This window comes from Xyrauchen texanus, chromosome 16 (assembly GCF_025860055.1).
Source record: "Xyrauchen texanus isolate HMW12.3.18 chromosome 16, RBS_HiC_50CHRs, whole genome shotgun sequence".
NCBI classification, from domain to species: Eukaryota; Metazoa; Chordata; class Actinopteri; order Cypriniformes; family Catostomidae; genus Xyrauchen; species Xyrauchen texanus.
In genome coordinates this window covers 30,086,727-30,104,384 of record NC_068291.1, presented here as the reverse complement: position 1 = coordinate 30,104,384, position 17,658 = coordinate 30,086,727, and the positions used below count along the sequence as shown (strand labels likewise).

Genomic DNA, 17,658 nt, shown 5'->3' with positions numbered 1-17,658 from the left:
TGAAGCCAGAGTGCCCAACACGTCACACGCAAAACTCTGAACTTTCAACCAAAATTCCTGGATCTCAACACACCACCAAAAAACATGGGCCATGTCTCCATCCTCCGATTGGCATCGCCAGCAGGTGGGTGTGTCTTTAAGACCAATCCTATACAATCAAGTGGGAGTCCAGTACAATCTATATAAAATCTTGAATTGCATAAGGTGCACCCTTGCATCTCAAGATACAGACTTGATGTTTTTTAGAATCCTAGCCCACACTCCTTCCTTCAATACCAAGTTTAAATCTTTCTAACATAATCTCTCGATAGAAGTTAAAGCTCCATCCCTCAGACTCTGAATTAGCAGGGAGTAATACACTGATGCCTCATGACCTTTTCCAAAAGCAGTAATCACCATTCCCAGAGTGCCTGCCGCTTTAGGGGTGTGTATGCTACTCCCAAAAATAATACAGAGCAAGTGGTGCAGTTGTAAATAAGAATTGAGACATGGGAATCCCAAAATGTTGTACCATATTTTGTTGTGTTAGTCTTTGAATTATCTAAATTATTACATTTTATATTTATGAATAGTTTCCTTATTATGTATTTAATGAATTTTATTTGGGGGCATTTTATGTAAGTGTTTGATTAATTGTGATTAAATTGTGATTAATGTCACGTATGTCAACTTGATGAAAGATTTTAATCAATTGACAGCCAAAGTAAATTTTTACTTTTAGGAGTAGGGTTTGGATTAATCTGTAGAAATTATAATTAGCTTTAAAAATTAGAATTGTAAGAGCCATTTCAATGTTTATGTCCAGGTTTGGCCATTAGGTGGTGACATGTTCATGGTTTAGCTATTGGGGCTCAACTACTTAGGATGATAGGTGTAATCAGACACAGGTGTTGCCAGAGGGAAAATGCCAACTAGTTTTTGAGCGCCAAAGGAGGCTGTGGCTGTATGTTTGATAATGTGACAGTGTCGATGAAGATGGAATAATGTTTCGTTGTGGATAATGAAGACCTTGTGTAACAATAAATCATATCTCTCACGACAGAGAAGAAATCAGAACTTGAACTCCTGTAACATTATTTCTGAACCGACCTAAGCGACCACGGTAAGCGCGTCAACTAGCCTACTTCAACCCTCAGCTGTTCTAAGCTTAGGCTGGCTTAGCGGTTACAAGAATATCGTGCAAAAGTTCATTAATTTCAGTAATTCAACTTAAAAGGTGAAACTAATATATTATATAGACTCATTACAAGCAAAGTAAGATATTTCAAGCCTTTATTTGATATAATTTTGATGATTATGGCTTACAGCTTATGAAAACCCCAAATTCAGAATCTCAGAAAATTAGAATATTACATGAAATCAATAAAAAAAAAGGATTTTAAATACAGAAATGTCGGCCTTCTGAAAAGTATAATCATGCATATGTACTCAGTACTTGGTTTGGGCCCCTTTTGCATTAATTACTGCCTCAATGCGGCGTGGCATGGATGCTATCAGCCTGTGGCACTGCTGAGGTGTTATGGAAGACCAAGATGCTTCAATAGCGGCCTTCAGCTCTTCTGCATTGTTTGGTCTCATGTCTCTCATCTTTCTCTTAGCAATGCCCCATAGATTCTCTATGGGGTTCAGGTCAGGCGAGTTTGCTGGCCAATCAAGCACAGTAATACCATGGTCATTGAACCAGGTTTTGGTACTTTTGGCAGTGTGGGCAGGTGCCAAGTCCTGCTGGAAAATGAAGTCAGCATCTCCATAAAGCTTGTCTGCTGAAGGAAGCATGAAGTGCTCTAAAATGTCCCGGTAGACGGCTGCGTTGACTCTGGACTTAATAAAGCCCAGTGGACCAACACCAGCCGATGACATGGCTCCCCAAACCAACACAGACTGTGGAAACTTCACACTGGACTTCAAGCATCTTGGATTGTGTGCCTCTCCATTCTTCCTCCAGACTCTGGGACCTTGGTTTCCAAATGAGATGCAAAATTTGCTCTCATCAGAAAAGAGGACTTTGGACCACTGAGCAACAGACCAGTTCTTTTTTTCTTTAGTCCAGGTAAGACGTTTGACATTTGAAGCCCATGTCCAGGACCCGTCTGTGTGTGGTGGCTCTTGATGCAGTAACTCCAGCCTCAGTCCGCTCCTTGTGAAGCTCCCCACACATTTGAATGGCCTTTTCCTGACAATCCTCTCCAGGCTACGGTCATCCCTGCTGCTTGTGCACCTTTTTCTTCCACACTTTTCCCTTCCACTTAACTTTCTATTAATGTGCTTTGATACAGCACTTTGAGAACATCCAACTTCTTTTGCAATTACCTTTTGAGGCTTTCCCTCCTTGTGGAGGGTGTCAATGATGGTTTTCTGCACAACTGTCAGATCAGCAGTCTTCCCCATGATTGTGAATTCAACTGAACCAGACTGAGAGACCATTTAAAGGCTCAGGAACCCTTTGCAGGTGTTTAGCTGATTAGAGTGTGACACTTTGAGCCTACAATACTGAACCTTTTCACAATATTCTAATTTTCTGAGATTCTGAATTTGGGGTTTTCATAAGCTGTAAGCCATAATCATCAAAATTATATCAAATAAAGGCTTGAAATATCTTACTTTGCTTGTAATGAGTCTATATAATATATTAGTTTCACCTTTTAAGTTGAATTACTGAAATTAATGAACTTTTGCACGATATTCTAATTTTTCGAGTTTCACCTGTATATAAAAATGTGTATATGTGGTTAATGGTAGAAGACTGAAAAGTTTCTCAATTTCTTGGCCGTCTGGCACCCGGTGAGGTCAATCCCACACGAGAGACAGCCTGTCAGCAGCTCTCTGTGTATGCATGCACTGCACCTGGTAAAGCCATTCGTCTCTTGTTGTCTCTGTGTTACTGCATATAGAGAAACTAGTGTGTCTTTCTCTTGTAGTCCCCCTACCTCCCATTAAAGGCACATATTCTAACCAATGTACCCTCCTCAGTCACTTCAAAACAGGTGTAAGTGTGATGGTTGTCTTTTGTCTGCAGAGACATTGTTTGATCTTTGAGGAAAGGTTAGACATTAGCTTCTGGTGGATTTGCTTTGCATGTGAGAGAGAAAGAAAAAGCATTATGATAAAGATGTTGGTGACTAAACCTGCCTTATTCTACTGCTGCTTAAATTGGCAGTGATCTTGAATCTCTCACAATTATGTGCACTGTAGTTATGTTGTCTCACTGGCCAATATGTTTAACCCCAATATAGGCGTTTTGCATAGTCGAGCTACAGTCTTCATCTGTCTGCCCAAGTACACATGACACAATGCGTAAACGATTATTTGAAGAAAGGACGTCAGCTGTGAAAGTGCTGGGAATGCATATCATGCATTACCTCCAACGCAGAGGTCCTTTTGTGGTCCATTTAACATGTCTACATGCTGGACAAAGCTGAGCTACAATCTATATTCTGTTAGGTCTGTTGGTCCAGCCTAATATGACTTCATTCAAACTGAAGCATTTGCATGACATTTTAAAAAGACTAATTATTGTTTTAGTCTGACTGAAATTAAATTTTAAAGTGCATGTACCAGAAGAGATGGCATTCCTCTTTACATTATTCATGTGCGGAATATGGTAGGAGATTCGTTGTCCCTGCATTTTTCAGACAAGGGTTTGAAATGTCTATGCTGGTGAGAGGAGTTGAAGAATAAGAGGGCTTGGTGACATCACCAGAAAAGGAAAGTAATTTCAGAGGCAGACAAAGTTGAAAAAGAAAGATTATAAATATTTTTTTTTTCTTGTGGAATATTTGTGTAATGATGAATCATTCATAATAAAACCAGGAAAGCATATTAAGAAAGTAAATAGGGTCAATTTTGATTTCATGTGGACTTTAACAATGAAAGGAGAGGAGAGGCGAAAAGAGGTGTGAGTAAATTCCCCTCCTTATACTTTGTGGGTGGAAGTTACATCGTTAAAAAGAACTCAAGACAGACTATTTTTGGAGATTTGTTTTCCCTGCATTTTTTCAGACGGAGGTGTAAAGTGTTTTTACTGGTGAGAGTAGGAGATGTAGGGAGAAAAAAAAGAGATAGAGAAAAGAATGGAGAAAGTTAGACGGGAAAAGCTGGCATTCCCTCTTTTCTTTTCTGTATAAGGCTTGGAGTTGTGTGGCTACTCTATCCGAGTCCTGCATGAAAATTTGGGCTGATACCAGACTTGTTTGCTGGTCTCTCCTCTTTTACTCTCTCTCTCTCTCTCTCTCTTTTGCTTTTATTTTTTCCCTAGTCACCTCCTAATGTTCCACAGACTGAGATATTGGATCAAGGACAGAGAAAAGGAGGGAATGGACTAAAGGAATTGGACAGTCACAGGGGAACTCATGCAGAATACTAAGAAAAGACAAGACAACTAAAACTTTCTCCTTCTTCAGCCTCTCTCTCTCTCTCTCTCTCTCTCTCTCTCATATTTACTCTTTTAGAGCTGAACTCCTGAGCCGTTGTGTCAGACACTGCCTACAAGAGTGAAAGAGAGTCCTTCTGAGTTGTTTATGAAAACAATGCTGCCTAGACTTATGTTTTTTTCTCCCTTCTTTTCTCTCCTGATGTCGCACCTCTGTTGGGGTGCAGTAGGGAACCACACTGGCCGGATCAAGGTGGTCTTCACCCCAACTATCTGCAAGATGACCTGCACTAACGGCCGCTGTCAGAACAGCTGTGAGAAGGGTAATACCACCACCATCATCAGTGAGAACGGACATGCTACCGACACCCTCACCGCCCCCAACTTCAGAGTTGGTGAGTGACATTGTCTCTTTATATTCTTGTTTTGTGGGAAAAGTGGGCTCCAGCTCCAGTATGTTGTGGGATGTGGTGTGTTTGTGTATCTGTGTATGTTTAAATTCATTGAGGTTATCAAAGAATGTCTAATTCCTTTGTTGACAACTGGACTTTGTTAAATATGTATGTGTATCACTTTTGTTTACTGAGTACTCAATGCAAAGCAGCTTGCCCTGGGCCTGTTACATCATGTCCTGCTTTAGACAGGTCTGTAATTATGGCTGGTGTTTGGATGTGTTTTTAGTCTCCGTTTGGGGGAGTTTTCACTTGCCTGGCAGATATTGCGGAAAAGTTTAAGACGCTTACGACCTTAAAGTCATTTTTATTTGTATAGCGCTTTTCACAACACACATCATTTTAAAGCAGCTTTACAGAAAATCATGCTTTAACAGACAATGAAACCATAATATCTATAAAGTCTTAGTCATCATTGTGTAATCTGATTAAATATGGTTGTAAATTGTGTATAAAATATATCATTAAATAATTAAATAATAATTTTATTTAGAACCCCTGTGAGCAAGAAGGCGACTGTGACTAGGAACACAAAACTGAATAAGATGTTGGTTAATGGTGAAAAATAACCTTGGGAGAAACCAGGCTCACTGAGGGGGCCAGTTCCCCTCTGGAGAAATAGCGTGAATATAATGTAAATATTATTTGTGTGCAGTGCAAGTCATGGTTTAAAATTTATAAACTAAGTTAGTGTTAAGGTCCAGTGTTTAAACAAATATTTTGTATGAACTGTAAGATTAATGATTAATGTTGACTGAAAAACCTACAATACTGGACCTAAGTTCTTCTTGCTTTGTTTCCAGAAGCAAAAGTTTACAACAAAGGCACCAAATGGCTTTAAGCATGTGGTAATGATGACACAGCAGAACGATTCCTGCCTCTTCTTAACTCAGCCTCCTGTATAGAGCTTGCATTTCATGCAAATTTTTTGTAGCTTGTTTTTCTGTAGAGACCAGTCGAGTTTCTCAAACACTTCTAAAGTCTCCGATAGACTCCTGAGTCCTCAAAGCAAGTTCTTCTTTGTTCTCAACTCAGAGCTAGAAAGAAAGTCGACAGCTGAGCAACGGTATACTGTTTGTAAGAAAGATATTAATAATATTGCAACAATAGGTATATTCTGATTTTGGTTGAATGAAAAAATTAACTGATAAAAAGAAGCACCAGGTCACACCCATCCATTATGTGGACCAATGGCAGTAAGGAGTTTAACAGCTGGTACGAAGTTTTCCTGAAAGTTTGTGCAGGCAAACTGTTTCGAAACACAGTAACAAACTCTAATACTCCTTTTTTTGGCCAGATTTGATCCGGAATGACATCAAATTCATTCTTTCTTTGATTTTGAGTATATTGGCACCATTAGGGGACGCTCAGACCGAATGCATTCTTGCCTTAAAAAATGCAAGTCAAAGTGCAATAAATGGAACTTATTGCAGGTGTCTCAAGACAGGTTTTTAAAGGTTGAAGTTATTTTAACTTCACATGGGTAAAAAAAATGCACGAGAAAAAAGTGAGGTGCAGCACAGTGGTCAAACACGTCCATCTAAAACATGATTACATAGAAAAACTATTACAAAACAGCTCAGACGGATGCAACTACACTTTCAGTGTAAATGGACCCTTAGTTGAGTAAACCATTCTATGTCGTGTCAAGTTCTAACCTAACTTGTTTGTTACTTGAGGTCCCCAGGTCCCATATTTTAGCTTGTCAAGAAGCCTGGTAAGAACACAGCATACTACAATTCCATGCCAGAAATCAGCATCCTAAACCCAACAAACGCTGGTGACCAACAATGCTGGTCTTTTTAATAGGTTTTAGTGTCAAGACAGAAGCAATAGACACAAGTTATATGTACACAGTGGTTACATAATGCTTGCTTTCAAATTAAATTACTCTGTGGACACAAGGGTAGCATTCAGTTAAGTCTAAAACACAGGCGATAGTGTTCACTAGTGGATATTGTAATCAATACACAGGAGGTAGAGCTGCTGATACAGATATCCATTTTATAAAGCTCAGAGTAAGTGTTCTGACAGATACTCTTGCGGACAGCCAGAATATGAGAAGTAATTTAAACAGAGGTTGTGCATGGTGCTAAGATCATGCTCCCTCTCTCTCTGTCTCTCTCTCTTTTTCTCTCTGTCAAGCCATTTGTCTGAGAGATGTGAACGTCTGGAGTAGGTGAATGTGCGGTGTGCGGCCTTATAAGGAACGCTGTGCACCGTGTCATTTCTGATTCAGACACAGCTGGGAGGAGAGATTGCTGGCCGAGCTTAAGCAGCATGGAGAATTTAGACACACATGCACACACACAGACTGTGACCTACAGATCTGTGAGGTATTGATCAACTCTTAGATTTGACTGTCAAGTACTGTAGATCGATGGACTGTCTGATATAGACATACTAAAGTATTATTGCAGTGCAAATCAATATGTAGCTTCATGTATACTTCCTTGAGTATAATTGCTTTTTACATGGGAATGTGTGCCTACATTTCTGAAAGTCCACAATGTAGTCTAGACTGATCTGAGTATTAAACTTATCTGTCCTTTGTCTCACTTTATCTTCAAGTAAACTTCTGTCACTTCTGCTGGGTCAAAACTACCATCTCCTACATCATTTATTCCTACTTTGCTGGGTCATGACTATATATTTTACTATCATATAAGTATTTTTGCTGTATATTGGCTTCAACACTATTTATTCATCACAATTGCTATGTATTTTTGTTTAACTCAAACTTTTCAACTAGAGCCTGTTTACACCTTGTAAGAGCATCTGTTTCGGGTGATCAGATCACAAGTAGACATTGCTCAAAACAGGTATAAACAGTTTGTGGTCTGATCACTCAAACCATTTTCTGAGGTTGTAAAAAAATGCATGTCATCACATTGCATTTTTGCAGTGTAATGGTAATATGTCCTGATGCATTCAGGACCAGGTATAAATCTTTACCTTTTTAGATTGTATTTTGAAATGTTAGGCCCTACTTATTTTTTAAATGTTACCATTTGTGTGAGGAAATTATTTATCCAAGAAAAAAAAGTGAAAGGAATGAAATTAGTTTATATTTGCCATTGATGTTTATGTGTGCTTGTCTTTTGCGTACATCTTGACTGAGTTATGCTGGGTGTTTAGAATGTGATCTCTATGAAGCTACAACTGAACCTGTCTGTACTAGCAGAGAAATGAGGGCTTTACAGGAAAAAGTTTCTCCACAGCTCTGTTTAAGCATAGCATTCCAGGTGGGCTTATTGTGTGATTTTGACATCACAATTACATAGAAAATAAAATCTGAACTATTTCCTATCTTATTCTCACTTGTGTGAAAAACAAAACTCATGTTGTTTTCCTTCTTAGGTTCTCATGTGGCACTTTTGAAATGCTTTATAGTGGGCGTGACTATTGATGTGTATTTATCGCACAGCAGTTCGATTAGCTGACATAGACAATCTCCATCACACTCCCACACACACACAAACATGTGCACACACACTCTCACAAGCATTTTTATTAAATTTTTTTCTCCAGTGCAGACCTGTTACTGCATCGGGCCTACTCCCTGCACATCTATTCAACATACAGTTATGTCACTGTTCCCCCAGCATTCTTACAACATTTCTTTAGCATTCTGTGAGAGTTCTGGTGACTCCACTTTTTAGTCCTAGTGCAGTTTTGTGACTGGTCTAAAACTGATACATTGGAGTGTATTACATTTCATTAATGACATTGAATGGAAAAATGTGTTATCAGATAATTAAATTAGCATTTCAATATGGTGTTGTTTGTAACCTTACAATTTCTTTAGAGAATCACCAGCGCAACTCATTCGCCACTCAAGCCGGGCTTCAGTCTCACGTGAAGCACGGCCACTGCTGCGCACATGGATATTTACATATCGCGATATACACAATATAGCAAAATCTCTTATCGGTTGACACTTTATATAGTCGCCACAATATACTGTATATTGTCATATCACCCAGACCCAGTTGTGTACAGACATATGTATGAGAGTGTGTGTTGACACATGAATGCTCAAGCCTTTTGCATGAGGATCACTAAAGACAAGATTAGATTTCCCTCTAGAGCAGAAAAGATGGAAGTGTGTATGCATGTGTGGTGTTTTTGTACCTTTATTAATCATGGCTTGTCAGAGTGCATGTAAACATACCAAGAGGTGGTCCTTGTGTCAGTGGATATTCGGCTTAGCCCAGACCTTTGTGTATACGTATGGGGCTTTCCTTGGATGAAATATCGGAATATAATAATTTTATATTAAAGTTTAAATGTTACATCTGTGGGATTTCATTTATATAGTAAATCTTTATATAACTGGAACTAAAACTAAAGGTCCCACAAAATCAGTTGGCTTTCTGTAGTTTGACACGCATTGTGTATAATTACAGTTTAATAGCCTATTACTGATTTGTTGGGGGTTTTAAGTTAGTTTTGAATATTGCTAGCTGTAAATAGGCTAAAATAGTTGATTATGAGATACATTTCTTTGCTAAATTTGCCAGTTTGCGAGGTTCATGGCATTGTTTCAGAATAAAAGAATTTTGCAAATGTCCTGGCTTGTGAATTAAAGTTCGTAAATTCCTCAAGAAAATTTTTATATATTACTCTTTGTTTTCAGGGTTATACACTGATGAGCCAAAACGTTACGACCACTCACAGGTGAAGTGAATAACATTGTTCATCCCCTAACAAGGACACATGTCAAGGTCTGGGTAGATTAGATGGCAAGCAAACAATCAGTTCTCATAGTCAACATGGTGGAAGCACGAAAAATGGGCAGGAGTACAGATCTGAGCAGTTTGACAAGGGCCAAATTGTCATGGCCAGACAACTGGGTCAGAGCATCTCTGAAATGGCAAGGTTTGTGGGGTGCTCCCCGTCAGCAGTGGTGAGTACCAACCGACAGTGGTCCGAGGAGGGACAAACCACAACCTGCCGACAGGGTGTTGGGTGCCCAAGGTTCATCGATGCTTAAGGGCAACAAAGGTTATCCCATCTGGTCCAAACCGACAGAAGGTCTACTCTGGCACAAGTCACAGAAAGTTGTAATGATGGTTACGGGAGGGATATGTCACAACACACAGTGCATCGCACCCTGCTGCGAATGGGGCTGTGTAGCCACAGACCTGTCAGAGTGCCTATGATGACCCCTGTCCACTTTCGCCTACAATGGGCATGCAAGCATCGGAACTGGACCTTGGAGCAGTGGAAGAAGCTTGTCTGGTCTGATGATTCCCATTTTCTTTTACATCACGTAGATGGCGTGTACGTGTGCACCGCTTACCTGGAGAAGTGATGGCACCAGGCATCAGCAACAGAGAGCATGTGCCGTAATTTAGCAATAATTCTTAGGTGGAAGAATGCTGTTCTACAAACACTGGTAATTTGATTTTCAAAGGACAGATTGGTATCAAATATAAAACCTAAGTTCTTTGTTGTTGAAGATGATGTAACAGTACATCCATCGAGGGTCAAATTATATTTTAGTGGCTTATTTTTAGAGTCTTTGGTCCGATAATTAGTACCTCTGTTTTGTCAGAATTGAGTAGAAGGAAATTTCTGACCATCCAATCTTTTATTTCGTTGATACTCTCTGCTAATTTGGAGAATTGTGAAATCTCATCAGGTTTTGAAGAAACATAATGTTGTTTATCGTCGGCATAGCAGTGGAAACTTATTCCACGATTCCTTATAATATCTCCCAGGGGAAGCATATACAAAGAGAAAAGCAGAGGCCCTAAAACTGATCCCTGTGGCACTCCATATTTTACTTTTGTTTGGTTTGACAATTCCTCATTTACATAGACAAAGTGGTAGCGGTCTGCTAAATAGGACCTGAACCATGCTAATGCAACTCCACAATTCTGTAGCCTATTCAAAAGAATGTCGTGATCTATCGTGTCGAATGCAGCACTAAGATCTAAAAGCACTAGAAGAGAAATGCAGCCGCGATCAGATAAATTTCTTCATATATTCCATTTCTCTATAGAAATGAATATATTTGGGAGGATACTACCTTTTCAAGTATTTTCGACATAAACGGGAGATTTGAAATCGGTCTATAATTAGCCAGTTCTCCAGGATCAAGTTGTGGCTTTTTAATAAGCGGTTTGATAACTGCCATTTTAAAGTTTCTTGGGACATGTCTTAAGCATAGCGAGGAGTTAATAATATTAAGAAGAGGTTCTGAAATTACAGGAGATACCTCTTTTAAGAGCTTAGTTGTTATTGGATCTAACAAACATGTTGTGACTTTTGATGTTTCGATAAGTAAACATTGTTGCAATCCAGGTTCACACCTTCATGGCAATGGTATTCCCTGTTGGCAGTGGCCTCATTCAGCAGGAGAATGTGCTCTGCCACATTGCACACATTGTTCAGGAATGGTTTGAGGAACATGATGAAGAGTTCAATGTGTTGCCCTGGCCTCCAAGTTCTCCAGATCACAATTGAGCATCTGTGGGATGTGCTGGACCAACATGTCTGATCCACAGCGGCTCCACCTTGCAACTTACAGGACTTGAAGGATCTGCTGCTAATGTCTTGGTTTCAGATACCACAGGACACCTTCAGGGGTCTTGCAGAATCCATGCCTTGGCGGGTCGGCACCATTTTGGTGGCACGCGGAGGACCAGCAGCATATTAGTCATAATGTTTTGGCTCATCAGTGTATATCTAAATATTTGGACCTTACTGCATCTGGATGGACCAACTCAACTCAGTTTCCAATATCTCATCAAGACAGGTGTTTTGACCATTCACAAACAGCCGTGAGTCGTGAGCCCTTTTCTTGCATGCAGACCTATGCAACAAACGGCAAAATTTACGCTTAAAACGTTAAAGTCTCAGTGTACTTAGTTAATATATAAGTCAGGCATATGAGGTATCATTTGAAAGCAATAACTTTTCAGAGATAACCATCACTTCTGCATTTATGTTACTTAAAATAACAAAATAAGGCCTCAAAACATTTGTGTTGTAAATTAGCGCCCCCCCAGAGGTAACGGGGTAGAAATATTTATATAAAAATAAAAGTCCTTCACATAGCAACATCATTTTGTTGCCCTAATACCACAGTTTGAACGATTTTCAAAATAATCACAAAGTGTAATATGATTTCTATAAGTCATCAAATACAAACGACTCTTTTATGCGCCGATAACTGCTGTAAGCAAAATCAAAAAACTGTATATCTTCTTTTACCTTAGGAAATTCTCTAAAAAATTTGCTATTGTCTGTGAGCTTGCTAGGCGAATAATCCAGAACAAAATATGCCATCCAGAAGGAATGCAAAACAAATCATCAGAAAATATGTTTTCTACTATTGATGATAAAATGTTTTATATCATCGTAAAGGGGAGGATCTCAGCTTTCTAATGACACATAGACATTCAATGAAACAACAAGAGTGCTGCTTGAACTGAAAATTAGACTGTCTAAAGACGAGCACATCTGTGAGGGCTACATTGGTTTATAGCACCACCTGCATTATATCATTAGTATATTGCGATGGAATGTGATAGAGAAAAAAATGTATTTATTATGGAATAAAATTAGACTTTTTAAAGTGAGATTGAGTGAACAGAACCAGAATTACATGTTTACAAAGTTAGGACAACAAAACAAAAAAAAAGGTGTGGTGGTTATGACAGCCATGTTTTTTTAATGAGTGCTATGATGAGTTCATGCTGGTTAATTATATTATGTGGCTTTTGGTTTGGGAACTCTTCTAATGAATTTCTGTTGAATATGGAAAATGAGGTTCACCTCATTTAAATGTTCAGAATTATGTCCTAAACCACAACAGAAGCATCTTGCCATAAAATATCAACCTCCAAATCATTTATACACCTCAGTTGTGGGATAAGTAAATCTGTTCATCATGTTGCTCGTATTATTATGCCAGCTGGAAATGTGTGGCTCAAGTGAGATTTTAAAACAGTGTGAAGTATCACTAAATGAAAAAGAGTGTCAAAGTGGAAGACATGTTATAATAGAATGGTCTGTCAACATAATGATATGTTTAAGTGGAAATGTGTCACTTAGAACTGTCATTACACGCCACAACAAAAGTTCCTAGACAGACTTTCTGTATAGCGTTTAAGCACACATACACACACATTAGCTCAATGTTTTCACTCTCTGTTTCACATTCTTTTTCTCTCACTCTCTCTCATACACACACAAAAACGCACATCTTATATTTGTATGTTTCAAAAATTCAGGGCAAATCTACACTTTGATGAAAAATGTTCTGTCCATCTGTGTTTGTATGTTTGTGTGTCTCATGAATGTGATTGTGTATCTTAACTGAACAGGAAGATGTCACTGAACTAAATTCTAATGTGTCATTTAATATACATTTACTCTGTATTTGTGTGTTTTAGTTGTTTGCCATTTGCCCTGCATGAATGGAGGAAAATGCAGTGCTCGGGACAAGTGTCAATGCCCTCCGCACTTTACTGGAAAATTCTGCCAAATGCAGAATCCAAACGGTCACCAGGGACAGCAAACAGTGGTAACTGGGCAGAAGACACATGTCCACTCAACACACACACTGCCCCTCACCTACGGTACTGGACAAAACCAGGGTAAAAGTTTTCTTTTGTGTTTTTACCTTCACACCAGTTCTTACCAGGCATGATGCAATAAATCAAGAACCAAATTCTTCCATGTGAAAGCTTTTTTGTCCTAACCAGATGTGACAAGCTTAAGGACATTTGTAGACTGCTTTTTTTCTATATCTGCAGTGTTCTGAAGATAATAGCTGTGCTGCCAAAATTAACTTTTATTTTTCCCTGCAGGTTTGGTGAATGTCCATGTGAAACATCCTCCAGAAGCCTCGATCCAGATCCATCAGGTGTCTCCGGTGGACGGTAACAGGCAGGGGAAGAACACGCAGTCTAGTCATTCCTTTTCCTACCACATTTCTGAGTCCAGCAGCAGCCAGAGCATCCAGCATGGACACAGTCATGGCGGCATCATTTACCCCAACCAGCAAGGAAAGGTCCAGTACCAGCCGGTGACATCCAAGAGCCAACTAGGACGCTGCTTCCAGGAGACTGCTGGAATGCAGGTCAGAAATATGATGTTTGAGCATGTTAGCGTGAGGCTTGGATCTACAGTTTTAGACCTACCTTTTACCTCTACTTCTACCTCTATGCCTATGCCTATCTCTATCTCTACCTTCTCTTCAACCTTTATCTCTTCCTCTACCTCTACTTCTACCTCTATGCCTATCTCCATCTCTATCTTCACATCTACTTCTATGTCTATACCTCTATCTCTACCATTACCTCTATCTCTATGTCTGTCTCTTTCTATCTTCACATCTACTTCTACAGTATGTCTATACCTCTGCTCCTATGCTTATCTATACCTCTATTTCTACCGTTACCTCTATCTCTATGTTTATGTCTATCTCTGCCTTTGCTTCAGCATCTATCATTACCTCTATTTCTGCTTCTACGCTTATATCCACCTCTGCCTCTACCTCTATCTCTACATTTACCTCTTCCTGTATCTCTACCTTGACATCAACCTCTGCTTCTACGTCTTTAACTACCTATACCTTTGGTTCTACCTCTGCCTGTCTATTCCTCTAACTCTGCTTGTATGTGTATCTCTATCTTTTCCTCTACTTCAGCCTCTTCCATCTGTATCTACTTCTACCTCTATCACTATTTCAACCTTTATCTCTGCCTCTACATCTGTAGCTGCATTTTCTTCTATTGGCCTCTACTTCTCTCTCTACTTCTGCCTCTTCTCTTCCTATTAATCTGCCTATATATTTACCTGTACCTGTACCTCTGCTTCTACCCCTTCCCCTGTATCTAGGTGTCTTTACATCAACCTTTACTTATATCACTACTTCTTTCTCTATCTCTGCTTTAACCTCTCACTTTATCTCTATATGTGCATTTGCTTCTCTCTTTATCTGTCTCTATTTCTATCTGACTCTTCATCATTCTTTCTCTGTTTCTGTCTCTCATTTTTGCTGTGAAATGTGAAACATCCATTGTTACTTTGTATCTATCTGTCACTTTTAATGTCTTATTAAATTTATTGGATGCCGCTAACAATGGATGATCGAAAGTAGAGTAAAAGTAGACAAAATGAATCGTGAGATGGGACATCCTACCGAATATTGTAATACTCAAGGGAATCTCTATCTTTTAAGGAGATAACTGCAGGTCAAATACAATAGAACATAATTGGAATTCTCAAGAGTTTGACTTGGTATCTGCCATCTAGTTTTAATGTTTGTTTATAAGGGCTTGCATGGTTTTGCACCTCATATTTCTGATTTCAGACCTCTAGACTTCTACAGTCATCAAATAGCTTGCAGTTAATTATTCCTAGGTCACTTTTAAAATTGTAGGGTGAACCAGCCATCTCAATTGCAGCCCCCTGGCTTTGGAATAAGTTTCTGCAACATTTTAAATCCTCTCCAACTCTTGATGTTTTTAAATCACTCCTTAAAATGTACTTGTTTGGTGTAGTGTTTAAAACTATGCTGGTGTAGCTATATTATTTTTATTGTCTTGTGTATATGTTTAATTTCTCACTCTCTCTTTTGTTTGTGTTTTGTTATGTTGTAACTATATTATCTTTTTAATTGGTTTTACTATAAATCACTTTGGTTAACAGTTATTGTTTTTAAATGTGCTATATAAATAAATCTGACTGATTGACTGACTTTTGTCACTCATTCTCGTAGTGCTTTATCAAGTTATTATTATAAAGTTTATCTCAATCTAGGTTTTGTTTGTTTACTCTCTCTAATCGTAAAATGCCTTCACTGTGTTTGCACCCATTCTGACTTAATTTGCGACTTAATCACTGATCTATATATATATTGATCAGTGGACTTAATTCATGACTAACACTTATGGATAGGGATGTTCCGATACCATTTTTTTTTATAATGAATACGAGTACCAGTACTTTTTTTTACTCAATATCAGCAGTTTATTTCAATTTTATCATCAAAATTGTGTTTAAATAAATTATAAAAAATTTAAAATATAATAATTAGTTTTCAACATAATATTGTATTGTAATATTGTAAAATATTGTTTTTATTAAATGAAGTGCTTATATACAGAACCTCACAGCACAATCTTAAATACAACAGTGGAGTTATTTTTGTCAAATAAAGTGCTGCATAATAGTGTCACAGATGTGAGATATTGCTTAAATATAATACAGTTACTATTGATTAATTATTATTATTAGTATTAGTAGTTGTATAACAGTGAATATTACATAACTATATAGTAGTGATCTATTTCTGTCATACTTTTTTCATTTAAATTGTGCTTTTATTTTGGCGTTTTTTTTTTTTTTTTAAATGTTTCTGTGTTGTTTGACCAAAGAGCTCTGACATAATGAGGGCAGATTTCCAATCCGGAAAAGCAGGTGGTGACTTGAATCACAGTAATTATTAAACCGCAAAAGGTTACTATATAAATAAATAAATATGTAGTCCATATGACTCGTGCTAAAAAGTTAATTAGCGCTCTGCCTGTTGTCATCTGTTACAAACAGAGCATGCAATGCTCATAATAGTGTTTTCTGTGTATGAGCCAAGGATCTTTAAAGGTATGAGCAGTTTTTATCTCTATGCCTGCACAACACCGGCTCCACATATTTACAAGCATTTACAAAACACGGCACGTGCAAACTATCTATATATCTCATTAAATCGCAGCTTTTGCTGTTAAATAACCTCACTAGGGACATAATGTGATTTTAATCTGTGTGCGGTTTTTGGTAGACGGTATCGGTTTTTGGTATCGGAGAATGTTCATGAGTACAAGTACATGAGCGCGGTATCGGACCTGATTCCGATACCAGTATCTTTACGGGTGCATCCCTACTTGCCTTTGTTTGCGTTTTGTATCATTGCTGTCTCTCACATTGCTATATGATTTGTGCCTGGTTCGGCAGAATAGATTCAGTCAGGGAAAATGCATCAGAGTGTTGATCAGAGAGAAATGAGATTAAGGGCTGTGTGTGAGCAGAATTGTGAATATTTGTGTGTGATTAATTATTGTTTTTTTTTTGTGTGTACTGAATAATATTGATGTGTAAGTGTCCCAATAAGTTTCTCATTAGCTCATTTAAGTTTAATTTGATTTGTTTTTTATTTTGTTATAGTGTGGGAAAGCTCTGCCCGGCCTTTCTAAACAGGAAATCTGCTGTGGGACAGTGGGCACATCATGGGGATTCCACAAATGCCAAAAATGCCCCAAAGAACCATGTAAGATGCTATCCTACCCTTGCACACAAATATACTCTATTTCTCATCTGCCTCGCATACAAAACACCTCTCTAAATCATCTCTCACGCAATTGTCTGTCACCCCCCCATTCAGAAGCATTTGCCTCACTCTCACACAAAACATCTGTCTCGCCCTCACACACAAACATAAGCATATTACATTTTTACACAAAAAAATGTTGATTGAAAGACTGAGATTGATTAATGCCAAATAGTGTACAGAGAGAGAGAGAGAGAGAGAGAGAGAGAGAGAGAGAGAGAGAGAGAGAGAGAGAGAGAGAGAGAGAGAGAGAGATAGATAGAGAGAGAGATAGATAGACTAGCCGTCAGCCTTCAGGGTACGGTTACACCAGCTGTGCATAAGGTCTCACTTAAGTTGAGATGTAAAGTTCACACTAAGAGCTTAGTAACTACTAGTTATTTTAAGTCAGTGCTTAATTTGGTTGCACCACCTGTTCTTAAGGCAAAACTTAACTAGTAGTTCCTAAGCTCTTTGTAAAGTAATGCGTAGTCGCATAATATGATGTTTAC

General features: G+C 38.4%; 1 protein-coding gene across 22 annotated transcripts in view; it reads left to right on the top strand.

The window, feature by feature from the left end:
* The window catches only part of LOC127656849 (latent-transforming growth factor beta-binding protein 1-like), a 171,277-nt gene that overhangs the window by 47,993 nt on the left and 105,626 nt on the right, over window positions 1-17,658 (top strand). For 21 of the 22 annotated variants that reach the window (XM_052145366.1, XM_052145362.1, XM_052145361.1 and 18 more), the window contains exons 5-8: window positions 4,597-4,764; window positions 13,230-13,433; window positions 13,647-13,918; window positions 17,005-17,107. In XM_052145366.1, coding sequence (XP_052001326.1) covers window positions 4,597-4,764; window positions 13,230-13,433; window positions 13,647-13,918; window positions 17,005-17,107 — 747 coding nt within the window. The remainder of the gene's footprint in view (window positions 1-4,596; window positions 4,765-13,229; window positions 13,434-13,646; window positions 13,919-17,004; window positions 17,108-17,658) is intronic. The other variant, XM_052145344.1, reaches the window with a different exon arrangement.